Source organism: Labrus bergylta, chromosome 14, assembly GCF_963930695.1.
Source record: "Labrus bergylta chromosome 14, fLabBer1.1, whole genome shotgun sequence".
In the NCBI taxonomy this organism is placed as follows: Eukaryota; Metazoa; Chordata; class Actinopteri; order Labriformes; family Labridae; genus Labrus; species Labrus bergylta.
This window is the reverse complement of record NC_089208.1, coordinates 18,398,541-18,416,913: the sequence shown is the minus strand read 5'-3', so window position 1 is coordinate 18,416,913 and position 18,373 is coordinate 18,398,541. Positions and strand designations below refer to the sequence as shown.

Genomic DNA, 18,373 nt, shown 5'->3' with positions numbered 1-18,373 from the left:
GCTTTCTGAACCATTAGAATTAGGATTGAATATGTGCGGTGGCCCAGGTCTCATTGGAGGTGCATCAATTAAGAAACCTGACCCTTGCTGGTAAAGTAATTTGGGATGATAGCCAACTGATGTTTTTCTGAAGAAAGTAAGCCAGTTTAGCTTAGCTTATTGTAGCAACGCTGCATAGATGTGGTGTAGGAGTAGGATGCTTTGTAAAGCACTCTGCACTCCCGCTACAAGTCAACAAAGCCCTTGTATTTTGAAGTCATCCACTAAAGACAGTTTTATGATGTTAGCTATTCAGCAATTTTACAGAAATAGCAAGAGAGCTAACATTAACAAAACAATGATGGCTCAATTCACTGAATGCCCAGCTGATAATTAGCCTAATTTCCTTAATACATGTTTTAGAGATGGCATAGAAGAAAGCTCTGATTATAAAAACTAGGTTGTTAAAAATAATTGGACTGAGTATTTTCGCATGTATCCACCAAAAGAAAGTGTTACAGTGTTACTGCACGTCTTAAGCTATTGTGTCCTCAGCTGGATGGATCCCTTTTGGCTGCAATTAAATATTGCTAGCCTGTATGATCCCCATGACAGCATGAAGGCCTTCTAATAGCCAAGCACATTTAAAGTAGTGGACTGACAAGTCTTGAAAAGTTAAGTAAGGGTACATTTTATTTGTATTATTTTCTACTGTCAGTAGAAACTGAATGATGTTGTTGCGTGACTTTTTCCTTACTTCACATGGAAGTATTGTGATGTTTGAAAAAGGAATAGCCTGTGATATTTATTTATTTTTTTACCACTGCTGACAAAGTTTTGACAAGCGTCAGAGCGGCGCCTGAACCCAAACACGGGGCAAACTGAAATGTCAAATACATTGGCATTGCTGTACACAAAATCAGTGAAGAGAAACAAGGTTGACGAGGCAAGGAGCAGGGCGGTGTGTGGCATACAGAGTGGGTGAAGACGGGAGGGTGGGCGAGGGGAAAGAAAAAAAAAAAAAGCTTTGAACAAACATGGCACTGGCACGAACCTTGATCCATCTTTTCGTGAGCCGACTTACACCCTCCGTAACTCCCTTTTGAAAATGTAGAGAGGGCAAGATGAAGCAGTGTGGAAAAAAATAATAAGTTGTTGCAACATAATTGACATTCATGACTGGACATCTAAGCCAAATAATATAAGGTGTATGAGGATTGTAGGAAACTCTATCTCCCTTTCAAACACACAAACACACACATACACACACACACATATAATGTGAATCAGCCAGCGAGGAAGGAGCATGAGAGTGGTGTAATTGTCTGTTCCAGGCCCGTGTGCTCACCCTGGCAGTGCCATCCTCTTTCAGGCTGATGATGTCCAAATCAAAGTCTCTCCTCAGGCCATCTGTCTTATTAAGAACAATGTGCCCCGTCAGTCCCTCCCACTGTGCCTGCAGAGAAAAAGAGATGCAAAGGGAGAGAGAGATGTGGGAGAAAGTCTCGAATGCCGGCTAAGTTCAGTGTATGAGCGGCGCCTCATTGAAGCTCTGCAGCAGAGTCCCAGGAGGGCAAGTGAAGGAGATCGAGGCAGCGAGAGAAGTCAGTGTTGACAGACGGCTCAAAGACTCAGGTGGAGACTGAAAGACAGCTACTGGTTGCTCTGTAGTGCAGTCTTAAAATGCATGAAGGTTAATGCTTATGACAGCAATGATAACGACATTCACAGTCAAATTCGTACTGTGTTAACAAACAATCAAACCCTTTATTTAAATTTGAATAAAAAATGCTAATGACTTACTTTTATTAAATATGTCATTATAATGTATGTGTGCGTGTGTGCACTTTGTACATCATATTTACTGGTCGTTATCGGTGGACAGTCATTTTCTAAATCTGAACATTAAATATTACAAGTTTTTTTTGTTGCTTCAAACATATTTATAACACATTCTTAAGATTGGCACTTCCATTTCTGGTAGAGTCAAACAACAAAACGTCAAACCAGTACACCTCAATGTAAAGTTTACTTTGGGAATGCTCTTTTTTGGTTTGTTTTAATGGTACTGTACGTGTTTCAGTATCTTGGAATCATTGCAAATGAGAGAAACCTCTAGCATATTCAAGGCTAGAATAAAGAAAAGTGATCCAAACCTGTGAATACAGTATACTCTGAGATCTGATATGCCTGGTTGTCTGTAGCCCAATGGTTTCAGAGTTAGAACATTTAAATTGGAAATGCTCAAATTGAAGCTATTATACCGCCACAGACATAGATTTTTGCAGCTCTTCTCTGTGTTTATCTTTTTATTCTGAACAGGTAAACGCTTACAAATCACATCATGTAGTGAAAACAGGTTCTAAAAAAACAATCAGTCAGTACAAACATGTAATTAAAAAACCTACTATCATCAAGTGGTCAACAGTTCAAATTTCATTACCTTCTTTGTTTGTTTCAGCCCTGAAATGATGGGAATTCAAATAAAAAATATGTGTTCAGACATTTAAAACACAATACATTTAATTTTGTCCACAGAAAAACTGAATAATTTGAGCGACAATAGCCAACGGGGAGATAGCAAACACACAAAAGGTTATAGCGCTGGGATTTTATTTCAGCAGTTGAAATGAAAGCTGTGTCCTCATATTTTGCTCTCTCTGGTCAGAAATGGTTTTTAATCGAGTGCTGTGTGAGACACATTACTGGTTCGTGCAATCAACAAAGGCTCTTATCTAGTGATGAATGGCACAGGAGGACAGATGCTTCAAAGGATGGGCAGGGGCAAACAAAAAAGAAAGCTGAGGAAGAGAGCCAAATGGAGATGCAAAGAAAATGAAAAAAATAAAAGGGGGGAGGGGGTAAAAGGGGGGAGGGGGGCATGAAGAGGAAATATGAGTGAGGGGATTGAATGATAATGTTCCCTCTCCATGGCAGGCAATGGTCCTCTGCTGGATTTAAGACTTAAGAGATCAAAACACTCGTGCATCAAAGGCCTCATCTCCGTCTGCAGGCATCCAGTCGAGGCTGACCGCTGGGCTAAGCTGTATGCTTATATGTACATACATTTGATATATTTTTAAAGTGTGTACTCTTAGGAGCAGAGCCTGTGAGAGGGGACCTATATCACGTGACAAGATCTGACACCTAGGTTTGTTCATTTACCAATTTGCAACAGAGATTAGAAGAAGGTTATTGTACTCACTGAGCCTTTTTCAAAAACAAACTAAAATGTATTTTTTGAACATGCACGGTGGTCAAACGAAAAGCGACAGGGGTGTGTTTGAGCCATACTCGTGGTGTAACAGGTTTTTTTCCGTTCGCTGTGATCTACAAGCTACTATCTGCTACTGACCTCTTTGAAGAGGTTCATGAAGCGAGGTCCGAAGCGCCAGGGTTTGTGGCGGTGACACTGCAGGGAGCTGACGGTCATTTGAGTGGCTCGCTGGGATGCTACAGCAACCATGAACACGGCGTCATACATCAGGGCCGCGTCTGTCTGCAGAGGAGAAAGTCAGAGGAGGAGGTTTTGTTGTTATTATTCTCCTACACGATACAGTTAACAAACAAACAAACATCAGTAAACAGCTGAAATCATGGCTGGTCGATGAAAATGTAATATGATTGATAGTGGTTGTACACCTTAATGAGTAAACAAGTGAACAAGATATAGCAATATACCTCTAGTATATACTGTATATAATGAAGGAACCAATATATCATTTTTACCATGTAGAAATATAGCTCCAACAAAGATTTGCAGGAGAGCAGATGCTTGCAGTTTACAATTGTTATTCAAACATGCATGCAGCATACAAATAAGCATCATTTGCTTTCAGTGGAGCAGGTGTTAGTTTTGTTATTGCTCAGTTACATGAAAAAAACAACTGCAAGGGGGCTTACAGTCATGATTCCATCCACAAGGCCGCTCTCTTGTTTGGGACCCTGCAGTCTTTCCATTGCCCACTTGTCCATGGTTGAGGCCACATATGGGTCGTCAACATTCAGCAGTCTGAAGCCAGTCATGTTGACCCCGCTGTAGCGGTACGGCTCCAAGTCCAACGCAAACAAATCCTGTGAGTGGAGGGAGGAGACGGAGATGAGGACTTTAACTTTGACTGTTTTCTTCAACAGAACAGCTTTAGATGATACACTTTTCTCACTCACCAAAGTCGTGAAGAAGAAATGGTAGTACTCCGTCATCATTCCCATAGATGAAAGCTGCAAATTGAAAAGAAGAAATAAAGTAATGGAGAAAATTCTGAGCCTTATTGCTTATTTTAAAGGTGATGAGCTCTCTGGTGCTGCAGCTACAGTGTCACATCTTCAATAACAAAGTCATTTGGCAGGTCATTTCAATTTTTGCACGGTCCATCGCATGTGTTGTACATTTATACGCTTAGGTTTATTTTGTTTTATGATAGAGGGTGTCACCCTTCACAGAGAAAAATGATTGACTTTAACTACACATGAGCTACAAATGAAACGACTGAATAAAATTACACAAGGTTCTCTTCTTTGTTTTTGTACAGCTGCATTTTAATTACAAAGTTTCATGAGAACACAAGTGGATATGAAACTTTACACTATCCAGTCCATCAGCCATTTTGGAAATGAGGCACACATGGATAGTCAAAAATATGTTTGTCAGCATGTCTGTAAATCAGATATAATCAGCTACCATCTGTCATCATCTAACTCGGATGACGATTTTTTTTTTCCCCTCCAAAAATAGCAAACCAGTGTGTTAGGAAATAAGTTCTGGGCCATTTAAAATTATGACTTTGAAAAGGGAAGTGCTATTTCATCCTAAAGAGGCAAATCAACAACTTTTCTTTATCACATCCTTTAATGGGTGTCATTTAAATCAAAATCTAAGCCTCTGAAAACATGCTAATGGGTTTCTTTTGAATTTCTGGCACATAGAAAAAAATTGCTTGACAAGAATCACAAAAGTTGTGGGCCCCAAGGGATACATGAATGTGTTATAAAAAGAACAAATGAGAAGATCAATCCCTGGACCAACCTGCTTAAGGAGCTCTGCAGCCATACGGTAGGAGCAGTCAAAAAGTATAAAGAATTCTTTGTCTTTCTTCAGTTCCTTGAGCAGCGGGCGGGCGTCTTGGTTACCCGGGGTCAGCTGGCGGATCTTAATCTTTAGGTTGAACTTGGCAGGAGCCTTGATCAGTTCCTGCATCCGCATCAGACCTTACAAAGGAAACAGAAAATTCAACTACCCATTTATCCCCTTTGAAAAAATTCTATCGTCCCTCTCCTCCAGAAAGATCAGGGTCAGATACAGAACATGACTGTAGTTTGGGAACTTCCTGTCACGAAAACTTGGACAGGTATCCTGTAACCGAGAGATGAAATCTACATTCACAACAGCATCTCAGAGTCTTCTATTTTATTTTTCTGCACACCAATGACAAACAAACACACTGCAGCTTACACACATACTCTGCTTTCTTATATCCTCTCCATAAATGCGAGAACAAGAGTGTGTAATTTTGCAGGTATGAATCTGAGCGACATTTCATCAAAAGTAATTTCTGATAGAGAAAAAAAAAAAATCTATAAACAATGACATTTCAACAGCGCTAGTTTTATATGGTCTACGTTGTTGGCAGGGGCTCTATGTGGGACACCGCTCGATTCATTGTTGTTGTCTGGCTCTTCGAGGTGTGAAGTCAGAGGGCAGGGAAACTGGCAGCTGCTTGATGCGAGGCTCTCGTGCCCCGTCACAGATTGGGTTCACTGGCCAGCACGAGGAAGGTGACTGCAGCTGACAGTGGAATAGTTTTTTTCTTTTTTTGTGAGTAATTATAACCCTGGCATATGAATATATTGTAAGGTCCAGAAAACACAATTCAGCAGTTCTGACCTCTTCTCCCTCTCAGTTCTTTCTTTCAAATGTCATGCAATGTTGTGGTTGATATGATGCAGCAGGAAGCACAATTCATTTTCCCTGCAGATGTGGAGAAAAAGTGTTTGTGTTTTTAAAACATAAAAATCCATCTTTAAATATTGATATTATGCTATAATAAATGTACGGTTGTAACTTGGGGATATGGCTGACATTAAAGACAATCAATCAATCAAATCAATGATGAAGAGACGCATTTTTGGGCTTATCTAAAATCTGTAGCCAAGTAAAATTAACCTGAACTGATTCTACCTTTATCTGTTTGATCATCATCGATACATAAGCAGCGTTTTCCCCTCAACAAAAATACCTTCCAGAGATCATTGGTACTACTCTTACTACTGTTTGTTTCTTATTTCCATATACCGGTATGTATATATATATATAAATGTAAAAGCATGTAAAAACTCAAATTAAAGAATGAGTCTCTCACTAACCAGGGATGGCTGCAAGTTTGGAAAAAATACCAGTGTTCTCATTTAGATGCTGCCGTTGATTTAGTGTTAAGTTAAGTTAAGTGTTTTTAAATTGTCTTTAAAAGGCCACAAGTTTTCTGTTCTCTGTGTGCTGTCCTGAAAAGGTGTCAGTTTTCACATTTATGGAATAAAAAGGAGAAGAAGCAGCAGACACTTGAAAAGATTAAATAAAGCTGATAAAAAAAAAGCCAGACTGCTTAGTTGTGAGAGGAAGAAGGTAAACCATAAGCTTGAGCTTAATATTTGCGAGTGAATCCAAAGCATGTGCATCCATCAGCACTGGAGTCTCCCGCAACTTGATCAAAATGAAAGCTGAACAAACATATGTCCTTTGTTTATTCATTGAATTAAAGGTTCAAATATCAATCATTCAGGTTTTATTATGGATCTCATGCTGAATTTTAACGGTTGTCTATTCTATCTACATTACACAATAAAAAACACTCTGATATGCTATGACAGCTCTGCAGGCCTACATGTCTGCACAGCACTCATACATGAGTATATTAACAGGGGTCTTATCTCTCTCTCAGTGCAGCAGGTTGGCAGAGATGTGGTGTCTCACAAAGCAAGATCAATTTAATGATTTGTTATTGTATGTGTTCATCAATAGCCTAATCGTGTATATAGGTAAATATTCTTACAGGTTTAAAAAACATTTTTCAAGAGTTGTGTTCAAAAATAATTGAAGACCCATCTCGAATAAACCCATGTACTTAATACAGACAGGGTGTGTTCATGCACTGAAGTAAAAAAAAAAGCTAAGGCTATTAAAGTTTTTTGGGTATATAAATAATCTTTGAAAGTAATAATGAGAGTCTGACTGATAAAACAACAAGCCTTACCCGTGCTGTCCTCATAGACCACTGTTAGCTTCCTCCATTTGAAGAATGTGACCACGTCCAGGATGGCCCTGGCGATGGCCGTGTACTCTGGATACAGGTTGATGAAGAAAGTGTCTTTGTTGTCCACTGATGGGTGTTTCCAGCGGGTCTGTATGTGAGGGACCTCCAGGGCATTGCAGATGGACTGAACAGCACTGACAGAAGAGCTGTGAGAGGGGCCAAACACCGCAACCACCCCAAGAGCCAGCTGGTCACACACTGGGAGCAAAGGGAAACACAAATACAGGTTATTGGTGCTTGAACAAGAGGATGCAACAGTGTTTTACAACTAGTTCAAATCATATCCATGTTCACTTAGTAGACTTCCTTTTTGTCTTGTGTGAGAAAGTGAGATTAAGACAAGTATCCAACTGGATCCAAGATTCACCCAATTCAGAGTCAATCAAATGGTCGGAAAGACACCTTTTTTCTTGTATCTGCTAGAAGGGTTTAATATTTTGATTATGGTCCAGTATCAATGTTTGGACACCCTAAAAATGCATTTATATGCCTTAGAGAGATGTAATTTATCCTGTAGACCCAAAAAGTTAAACTCCTGAGAACTTTCAGTGCGTGTCAACTTTGGCGCCCCATGTCGACAAAGCCGTATCTCTTTGTTGACCTTATCCTGCAGATGTTGGGGAAGTGTTTTCTAGCAAAAGTATTACTTTGCTTTCTTTTAAGTTTCAACAATCAAATTGATGACTCAGTGTTAATATTCTATGTGGAAAATGTTATTACATTTTTTTTTTTAAATGCAGTTTCTGCAGCATGCTGTAAATTGTCTTGTTTGACACAAACTATCCATGGCAGTGGTTATAAGCATTAAACAAATATTGTATAGAAATATTTAGTCTTGTCACTGTGGGTCTCTTGGTTTTGTTGGTCTTTAAAAAGGTATCAATATTTATTTCAGTCTGTTTCATAACAAGTAAAAAAAAAACATAGGGGCTTTAAGGATGGCATTGTTAATGTAACTGATTCAACCTGCTGCAAACACATTTAAATGGCTAGAATAAGATGGTTAAATAGTTAAATAAACCTTAAAAAGCAACAGTTGTTTGGGAATCGTTATGCTATAATGACTAAGTTTAGTGTAAAGACCTAGGTCTCATTATCATGTCTCACCTCTCCTGGAAGCCTCAAAGCCATCGAACAGGTTGATCCTCTGGATGTCGTAGGTCAGTGTGGTGTTGGGCATCAGGGTCTTGTTGCGGTTTATGCTATTTACAGCAAACTTGAACGCCAGCTCGTCCACACTCACTAACTCACTCTCCCGGGTCTCAAAAATACCACCTGCATCAGGAGATGGAGAACAAAGACACTTCTGAGCTCCTGTGTAGATTTAATAACTTCTGCTACCTCTGATTAATGATTCTAAATCCATAACACAAACTTAGACAAGATAGTCATCTTACAATATGGCAGCTAAATTTTCACCTGTATGCAATCATTTTGTTATTTGTGAGTTCTCCCAATGTGTTTTGTTGTCAACCTTTCCATCTATTTAACATACTTCAATGGGCACAAATGCTAGTATGAGACCTTTCTAAAAGGTTACATATTCTTGTTCTTTAGTTATTTTTTGGGCCTCTTTGACCGAGGTCGCATTCAATCCCACAACAGTACTATAACCTTTGTACATGGGGCACACGACATAACTTTGAACGTATCGGTGCTCCCCATTCTTGACTTTGTTTTTTTTATGGAAAGTTTAATTTTAATGTAGCATATTGCTAACACACAACCTGAGCATCAGTTAAACATGACAAAACACTTATTTGTTTCTTTACCTTAAACTACACCTCATGCTATCAGCAGCCTGACTTAATGGGGGTCATTTAATTTCAGATCAGTCCTTTTTTATGCAAACCACATCTCACAGTCATAAAGCAAGCGATAAATATGTGATGTCCACAATAAAAGATAATATTTGTAGTTCCAATGCCTCCAGTTTCAATATTTAACGAGCAGAGAATAAATTTGGAATTCTCACAGAAGCATACAAATGAGGATGAATTTTAAACGCTAAGAAAAAAAATAATCAAACTTTTACTCCGAGGCAACAAGAAAAGTCCAGACACTTTATTTCTTAATGTGGCAGAGAAAGTCACAGACTCATAGTTGATATATAGTTGCTGCTATTTCATTGTTTTCACGTTTTATATTATGGGGGACCCAAGGCCACACACTGCTCAGTGCATGGATCAGCTGTCAGCAGGCTTCGGAGAAACAATGCCGTTCAGACAGACTTCTGAAATGGCCCAGAATCTACGCACTAATGTCCTGTCATCTGTGGTGCAGAAGATGTGAAGTGGGGACTCAGAGGCAAGATGAAATGGAAGTAGCGTAATTGCTCCTGACGGTATGAAATGTTGAAACAAAGCTTCTCGTGGATGTTCCAAACGGGCTTTTTGAAGACAAGTCAAATCCTTCGCTGACTTCTTTCCTTCTCTCACAAAATCATTTTAGTTATATTATACCCTGCCCCCCCCAAAAAAAAAAGGTAATTAAAGCATTTGCAAAACAAAAGCAGCCACTCAAGAACCTTTAAAAAAACAAGACACAGAATCAAATCAGGCCCTGAAATGTCTGATATGAATTTGTGCTACAATCGAAGTATTTGTGAGAAGTTCGACACAGAACAAAAGGCATATGAGTTTTATTATGTGAGTTTGTAAACTTCTCCACTCTAGTTTCACATTCCCACAAACATGCAGTTTTTACAGTTCAGCAGAGTCTGTGAGACATCCTGGCTTCTATTTAATTTAGCCTGCTCAGAGATTTAAAGAAACTATCGTAAAAGTGGCAGGGTAGAAAAAAACATCAGGACATGGTCAGAGAACTGCTGATCAGTTACTGTACATTTACTAGTGCTCAAGGGGCTCCATCTGTGTATGTCAAGAAGATACAGTAAGCAGGATTTAACCATTCAAACATCTTGGAAATCCTACTTGTACATTTAACCTGATTCAATGTCGACTGGTGTCACGATTAATCTCACGATTAATGGCTGATACAGACCCTGTGCAAAATGACTTATCTGAAAAGCTCTGTATGCTAAATGAAACTCATGCATCCATACAATCATACACACATGCATAGATTACCCACATTACATAGATACAGACACTCTAAAGATGTTGTGTCACACATCCGTTCATGTAACTGCAACTAAAGCCAATTAGTAATTATAGCAAAGACCCATTAGTCCATTAACATAAAAAAGTCATTCCTGCTGCGATTACAGTGATTACTGGGTCCATGGCTATAATTGGAAGAATAGAAATGTAGATATGGTTTCGCTACAATAGACTCGTGAGAGATTTAGCTGCCTGCTGCGGTGGGAGGAAAACATAAAGCAGGAAAGCTGAAGAACCAAACGGAGCCATGTGCCAATCCGTCATGCAGGATTGATCAATCTCTCGGGGAGATGAAGATGGTTGTGTGCGAGTGTGTGGAGAGTCTTACACCATCCATCACTACACTGTTTAATTACAAATAATTATGTTTCACCTTCGTCATGTGTCACCCGCTCTTGCGTAGCTTGAACTCTACTGTGAGTTGCAACTGCGTCATTCATAACGATTGGCATATTTTTTGAACAAGGTTTTTTCTTTGTAAATGAATTAATGTAGCCTCAGAGCACTAAAAGCATTCATTCAGCTCCCAAATAATGAGGAATTATTTGCCACAGGAACACATATCCATCTGGCCAACAAGGCAGCATAAATGAGTGTTAAAAGTTTCAGATGAACCCCAGGACTCTGTAAATGCTTTTTTAACATGCGCCTGGAGTCGCAGGTAGATTTTATCTGCATAAAACATGAGCACACTCAAGATGCACTGCTGGAAACACAGGCGGCTCATTAGTGCCAAATTGAGGATGAGAGTACACAAAAAATGAAAGTGTTACAGCTGGACCACCTCCATGCCTCCATTTTCTTTTTTTCTTTTTGAACAACTGGAACACACTGGATTTCTCATTTTCAAACAAAAGATTTTTGACTTGCAGATACAAACATGTACCTGCCATTTGCATAGAGATTACAGAGGCATTTTTAACACTGGCACAATCTGGATGGAGCAGGTGTGTTCGAGAAATTATGGGGTTTTAGAAATCTCCTGTGCCTCTAAAAACATGAGCCTGTCCAACTGCAAAAAAAAACAAAAAAAACACTAAATCTAACTCTGTTGAGTTACACGCTACAGATTGAAAATGGAGTGATTCAGTGTCAATTAAATATATTAGTATGCAAGGTTACCTAATTGTAGCAGCAACATATTCTACCCATTCTGATCAAGTGAGGTTTCTGGGAAGGAAAAGTAAGAAAATAAACTTTCATTCAAACCCATCTGACCTCCAGATGATGTTCACCAAAAAGCACACTTTAGTTGAGTCATCTTTTTTAGCACTACATTTCAGCAGAGGGCAGTTACACATCAAATGGCTTCTCAGTGCAAATGTGGATCTTTGGAACAGCAATGAAGGATCCCTGAGTTGGACAAGTAAGAGAGTTTGCCTTTTTGATGACAGTTATAGGAACCACTGCCATCTGTGTCTCTGTGAAAACACTTGAAAGAGGCGATGTAGCTGCAGGCAGGAGGAAATGCATCTGGTTTAAAAAAAAAAAAGGGGAGGTCTCAGGTGTCAGACTGAATGACAGACATTTCATTGCACCCTGGGTTAGAAAACACAGGGGAAACATTTTATTTCCCGACAACAAATCAAGGGAAACAAAACAAACATGCAATCAGGGATGTCAGAAGAGAAAACAGAGACGGAGAGAAACGACTGAAAATGACTGTTAGGGCTCCAAAAGGATGATGGTCTACGAATCTGATCGTTCACCAAGAGCCTATCAGAGAACTCCTGAAAAAGTAGGAATTAATTTCAAATCAAATCTTCTGTACAGGACTGAAAAAAATATGATTTGAAGATAGATAAATTACCTAATGATGCAAAAAAAACAACAACAAGGTGCCGATAGCCTAGCAGTTAAGAGGCGACCCGTGTAAGGAGACAGTGGTCCTCAGCGCAGCGGCTGTGGGTTCAACTCCGACCTCGACCCTTTGCTGCATATCATTCCCCCACTCTCTCTTCAGCTGTCCTGTCCAATAAAGGGAAAACGGCCCCAAAAATGATCTTTAAAACCAACAACAGCTTCCTTTCTTGTTATATTGTCTTCACAAGTTAGAAGACAAAAGTGTCACAAATCAGACTGAAAAGACGCAGAAAGTGATGGTTAACTCACCAACCTAAACTCAGCCTGCACATCACAAGAAAAGCCTCATGAAACAACACCATCGATTCAAACAAATGAGTAACTAATATGCACCATGCAATTCCATGACAAACAACAGCTCTCTCTCCTTTCTCACAACCAGGAATCCTGGGTTTCTGCCAGCATGATGAACGATTGTGCTCCGAAGTGAGCCGATTCCACTGTTTCTCCGTGCATATATCTCAGACAGAAGTGAGGCCAACTTTCCAAAACTCTGGCAATTTGGCTGCAAAGACATTCATTTGTTTTCCTAATGGCCAGTTGTTGGAGAGAAAGGAACTAATGAATAAAATTAAGCAGGTATCGTGAGTAAATTGTAAGTCACAGCAGCAACATAACTTTACTCACTTTTAAGAGAAAGGAGCCGAACTGTATGCAATGCAGGGACACTGTGAATGTTTGATCTGGTGTGGTTCAAGGAGATCTGAGATGAACCATCAAACCTGAACTAATTGGGCTGAAATGGTGCTGAATATGAATTTGTGACCAAGAGCTAAACTCTAGATCAGAAACCCCCTGCATGTGCCACTGTGGCCTTCAACAGATAAAACAAACACATGCCGTCCATATTGAAAAAGAAAGACCGGCCAGTTTACAGTGATGTTATCAAGATAACCAGCCCTTGATTCGACTATAATTTACTTGGCATGTGGTTTCCAGTCCATATGTGTCCATTGATTAAAGGCTGCTATAGTGATGTAGTGATAGAAGTGTTGAAATTAATCATTTTCATGATGTATCGCAGTGACAGAAAAATAGTTTATGTTCACTGAGTTGACTTTCAATAAAGATTGTCCAGCTGGACCAGTGTAATTTCTTTAATTTGATTTACAAAGTTAAGACATTAATGTTGACATTGATTTCTAAAGCACTTTCTTAATAATAAAAAGATAGTTTATATTCAGCTGACTGTTCGTCTTTGATGAAAAAGTAGCAATGTGCAGTAATGTAGAAAATTGAGGAAGCATCATGTTATCGAAATTGTAACCTGATCCAAAATCGTGAGACCAGTGAAGATGCACCGCCCTGATTTGTGACAATATAATACCATTAAAGAAACAGTGAATTACTTTTTCATGTCACTTCTACATTTATAAAGCTTAAATTCTGTGTTTGTCTCAAACGCCACATTAATAAATCGCTTCTCATGAGTCGCCTACTTGGCTAACTAACATCTAAGAGCTTGTGTTGACAGGCAAGTACATTAATTTCAATCAAAACAAAAGGCATACAAATAGTATAGAAACATAATCTCAAAAACCACGATGAAAGTTGAAATAAAAGCTAAGCAGATTCATTAAAAGGCTCATCACTAACATCACTAACGTTAACCATGATAAATCATCTCGCAGCTAACCAGCTAGCCAGCTAACCAGCTCGTGGCGGTAGCTCAGTCCATAGGGGCCTGGGTTGGCAACCGGAGGGTCGCAGGCTCAATCCTGGTGCGGACCAAATCTGGAAGTTGGTCTGGTAACCAGGGCACCAGGCCACTTCCCGAACACTCTCGAGGAGCCCCTGAGCAAGGCACCGAACCCCCAACTGCTCTGTTGTGCTCTCTGCTTAGCAGCTTGTAGCAGCCCCACTCTGACATCTCTCCACCAATGCATGTCCACAAGTCCTGTTTGTGCATGCGTGTGATTCGGGCCTATGTGTGTGAGAAGCATGTCCCTATAAATAACAGAGTGCAAACCCGAATTTCCCTCAGAGATTAATAAAGTATATCAAATAAAAAAGCTAACTGTAGTTAGTACCCTGAAGCACTCAGCAGGACAACAGAAGGAGCTTACTTTTGGCTCACGACGTTGACCCTACAGCTGTGAACCATGGAAGGTCTATTGTTTGAACAGTCCGCTTTATCGCCGTCCTCCTCGTTGTCCTCATTATTCACCATCTCTGACAACACGACCTCCCATTATTATGTTAGCATAATAATTGGTTGATAGACCATTCTGTTGCTATCCCAACTATATACTCCTCTCTTCCTTGTTACTTATGGATAACAAAGTAAATTTGTCCCTACTCAGCGATTTGGCACACCCTTATTGTATTTCACTGAAGTGACTCAAGACTTTCACTTAAAACTAGACACTTAAAATGACTACAAACTGTGAGAACTTGCAACAACAACAATATGAACCAACCAATCAAATACAGCAGCAACGGTACAGTCATCATCACTTACGTCACTGAAACGTCATTATATAAATAAAAAATCTGATTATGTTTAATTTTATGGCCAATGTATTATTAAACTCAGGTCGATGTCTCCGTGGGATTAGTTTAAAAATGAAATATATATGTTACAAAAATAAAATGAATGTTTTCTTACAAAATTACAGAGGAGCCAGGGGGGGGCGGCTCAACTTTTTTGAGGGGTGTGTCTGAGGATGGGGTGGGTGGAGGTGTTAAGACCGTGTTTCAAACAATCAGTTTTAAACCCTTCGTCTGAGTATAACAAGCTGATTATGTGATGACCCAGCGATCACTGTCCGACATGCAACTTACAAGAGTACAGAGTGGAAACTCAAATATCCAGTGAACATATACATAGAGAATTGAGTTTTTAGGAAAGTAGGACAGCCTTTGTCAAGAAGTTAAACTTTTGAAATGAATAGCCTAATATTTGCATATTCATTTATTCATGATTTTTCAAGGAGAAAGACAGAATAGCTTGTAATTGGACTTTTTAAAAAGAGCAAATTATTCCGTCAGAAGGCGCAGCCAGCAAGGGGATTGTTCACCAAAATGTAGACCCATATTCTAAATACTCCACATCCTTTATATGCCCGTAATGGTTCATTTTTGTTGAAATACTACTGTCATACAGTGTAAGCTTTTAAAAGCATGCTATGCTCTCATTTTAAACTTTTCTTTATAAAACAGACGTGCATCCGTTTTCTTTTGTCCAGAAAAAATGCACTGGGACTTTATGGATTACCATTCTTTAAGTATTATCTTCAGTACATACGCAGAGCCACTATTAACCAGACGACAAGAATGAGAGTGTATAATAATGTTACATAAACCGTTATAACCTTATTTTATGAATGCATGCCTTATTATGTGCAAAATGCACATGGAAAAGTCATTCCAACTCAAAGTTAATAGCCAACATATCAGCAAATCTAAAATCAGTTTTATCTTTAAAATCCACCTGGCTCTAATGTGATTGGATCGACATTTTTACTCTGGTCTGATTCAAATTCTTAGAGTGAGACGATGGGATAATCAACACAGTCTAAAGTGCTCACCACCTCCTCCTTTTCCACTAAAGTATTGGTGAAGTCCTCTTGCTTCTTTAAACCAGACTTCAAGACCCATGACAGAGGGACAAAAGATGATTACATCCCTGTCCCTAGCCTACTTATCCATCTCAGTGATGGAGAGGAGTCAGTGTCTAAAGATCAGCTGTTTGCAGACTATTCTGATTTAAAACACCCCAGCAGTAGTGTCTGGTATACAGCCGCATGAAAACACATGGAGGAATCAATAATCTATTATTTTCAGCTATTTGAGGGGCTGAGTAGAGCATAAAATACATTAAGTTATATGATTTAACTTGAGATCCAATTAAAATGTAAATGGTTTAAAACATACTGCATTAATACAAAATGTGAAACAACCCCTCTGATGGGAAAGGGTGCTGAAAGATGAATTTGAACAATATTCTAAAAGAAAACTTCGACTTTTCTACTATTTTGGAATACACTTTAACAGAACAACAATTACTAGGAGATGCTGTCTGTTCAGTATGATGAAATTACAAATCTGATGAGCTCAGACTCAGAGTGAACATTTCCACTGGGATCTTGCAAACATTTTATTTCTGTACAGTATTAAATTCATCCAGACTATAATAACATCCTTCAGGAAGAAAAAGAATCCACAATGAATAAGAGCTGATGTATGGCACCATTTATGTCCTGAAATAAATTATCCACAAGGGAGTAAAGTTGTCATTTGATGTATTTTTTTTCCTCATCTGACACAAAATGACTGTAATTATATCCATTACCAAGGACAAGTGATCCTATAATCACTTGTATGAGGCAACGTGGCACAAAAAACTGAGTGATGCCAAATTGAGGGCAAATGAATAACATTAAGGTCACAAAAAACACATTTATCACAACCAAATACTTCAAATGTGACATTTCAGAGATACCATTATTTTTTCTTTCATAAAATAGAAACCTCATATGTAGCTTTGTTGGTTCAGACTCTTCCATCCACCTCACACACAAGCAGAGAATCACTGACAGCTCCGTGCGTAAACAGCTGTTGCGCTTACCGATTCTAAGGACTTGTGTAGAGCTCAGGCAGAGCTGCGCCGAGAGGAGAAGATAGAAGAAAAGTCTCTTTCTTTCCTCCATAGTGCTCCGGGCAATCTCACCGCAGATAGTGACACCATGACAGAGCATAGAAACAGCTTCTATCCGAGCGCTGGAACACCTGAAGTGCCATGCCAGCGCGCAACCCCAAGTTTTATCCCCACTGCGATCCTTGAACACTCTGCATCACTCCATCGCATCAAAAAAAACGAAACATGTCAGTCGCATGGATCCAACTTTCCTTTGAAATGTACTCCAAGTCAATATTCTGAACAAAAACTGGCTGCGACAGAAAGAGCGAGCCGACGTCAACGCGTCCACTTTTACTCACCAGTCAGTGCGCCTCCGGGGTGGCAGCAGCTGGAGGGAGAGAGAGCGCGCGGATCAGCGTCAAACTTGCAGAATCACAAGTGATTCCTGGTACGACTTTTCAAAATAATACAATAATAAACATTTAAGGTACAGCGCACACCTGGACACAGAGGTCTTTTGGATACACTTGCTGTTGACAGAAGTATATATTTGTGAAAAGTTCGGTCATATGCCACATGGTTTATACTGCAGTGTCCACAACGTCATATCAAGCATAAACAGCTTGACCTCACTAATTCAGCTCAAACAGATATTTTAACCATTAATTACCAGTATTATATATAACCAGTAATTGTTGTAATATATATGGAAATAAAGTAAATTGAGACGGATGTATTATTTGTCACCATTTCTTTCTTTCTTTAACACTTCAATGGCTCGACAAGCTTTTATTCTGAAGGCGCGTGATCCAACACTAGTTTGGCTCAGTGCAGGTTGGATTAAGGAGCAGATGGATTGGCAGCGGTTCTCTCCACTGGTCCTGATGAGAGGAGAATAATCTTCAGGTTACAGCGCAGATGCCAGATTATCTCTCACTGCAGACAGGCAAGGTCTATTTTACTGGGTCACGGGATGCCTTCCCATCATGCCTCAGTACTATTGAAAGTGAGAGTGTTTAAATACTGGACTGAATTTTTACATCTAAAATTAAGAGTAGTAGTCCCCTCACTGCACTCACCAAAAATACATTTTAAAATCTGCTTGAGGTTTGTTGTTGGTGTAAATAAATAGACGACATTTTACATGCCAAACTTTCATTAGATTTGTTTTAACTAGAACTGTCGTTGTGTTAAGTGTAGAAGGGGCAAAGGCAGTCATATTAAGCTTTTGTTGTCTTCAAGGAAATTGCTCATCATGTTAGAATTTATATTTTGTCTATCACACTGTTTGCGAACTTTTTCAGAGCTGGAAAACAAGAGTGATGTGGACAAGATTGCCAATCTGCCAACTCAACCTGGACCTCTGACAAACAAGCAGCCTATGGACAAACTTCATTAACTCTAAATGACTATCGAGCCCCTACAGATGGAGACCATTGGCATCAATCCCAACTCCAAACATGAATAATGAGTAGTCCGTTAGATATCATGCATGTTAAATGTCTGCAAGAGGATAAACA

The 18,373-nt window shown here is 39.3% G+C and overlaps 1 protein-coding gene across 5 annotated transcripts in view; it reads right to left on the bottom strand.

Annotated features, from left to right (window-relative positions):
* Positions 1 to 17,282, bottom strand: part of grik1a (glutamate receptor, ionotropic, kainate 1a) — a 34,059-nt gene extending 16,777 nt beyond the window's left edge. For 2 of the 5 annotated variants that reach the window (XM_065963235.1, XM_065963234.1), the window contains exons 1-9: positions 16,842 to 17,282; positions 8,394 to 8,561; positions 7,227 to 7,484; positions 5,006 to 5,187; positions 4,147 to 4,200; positions 3,883 to 4,053; positions 3,335 to 3,478; positions 1,328 to 1,435; positions 1,034 to 1,078 (exon numbers count right to left, since the gene is read on the bottom strand). In XM_065963235.1, the coding sequence (XP_065819307.1) occupies positions 1,034 to 1,078; positions 1,328 to 1,435; positions 3,335 to 3,478; positions 3,883 to 4,053; positions 4,147 to 4,200; positions 5,006 to 5,187; positions 7,227 to 7,484; positions 8,394 to 8,561; positions 16,842 to 16,971 (1,260 nt within the window). In that variant the 5' untranslated portion in view covers positions 16,972 to 17,282. The remainder of the gene's footprint in view (positions 1 to 1,033; positions 1,079 to 1,327; positions 1,436 to 3,334; positions 3,479 to 3,882; positions 4,054 to 4,146; positions 4,201 to 5,005; positions 5,188 to 7,226; positions 7,485 to 8,393; positions 8,562 to 16,841) is intronic. The other 3 variants (XM_065963233.1, XM_065963236.1, XM_020639845.3) reach the window with 3 other exon arrangements.
* Between the last annotated feature and the right edge of the window lie 1,091 nt (positions 17,283 to 18,373).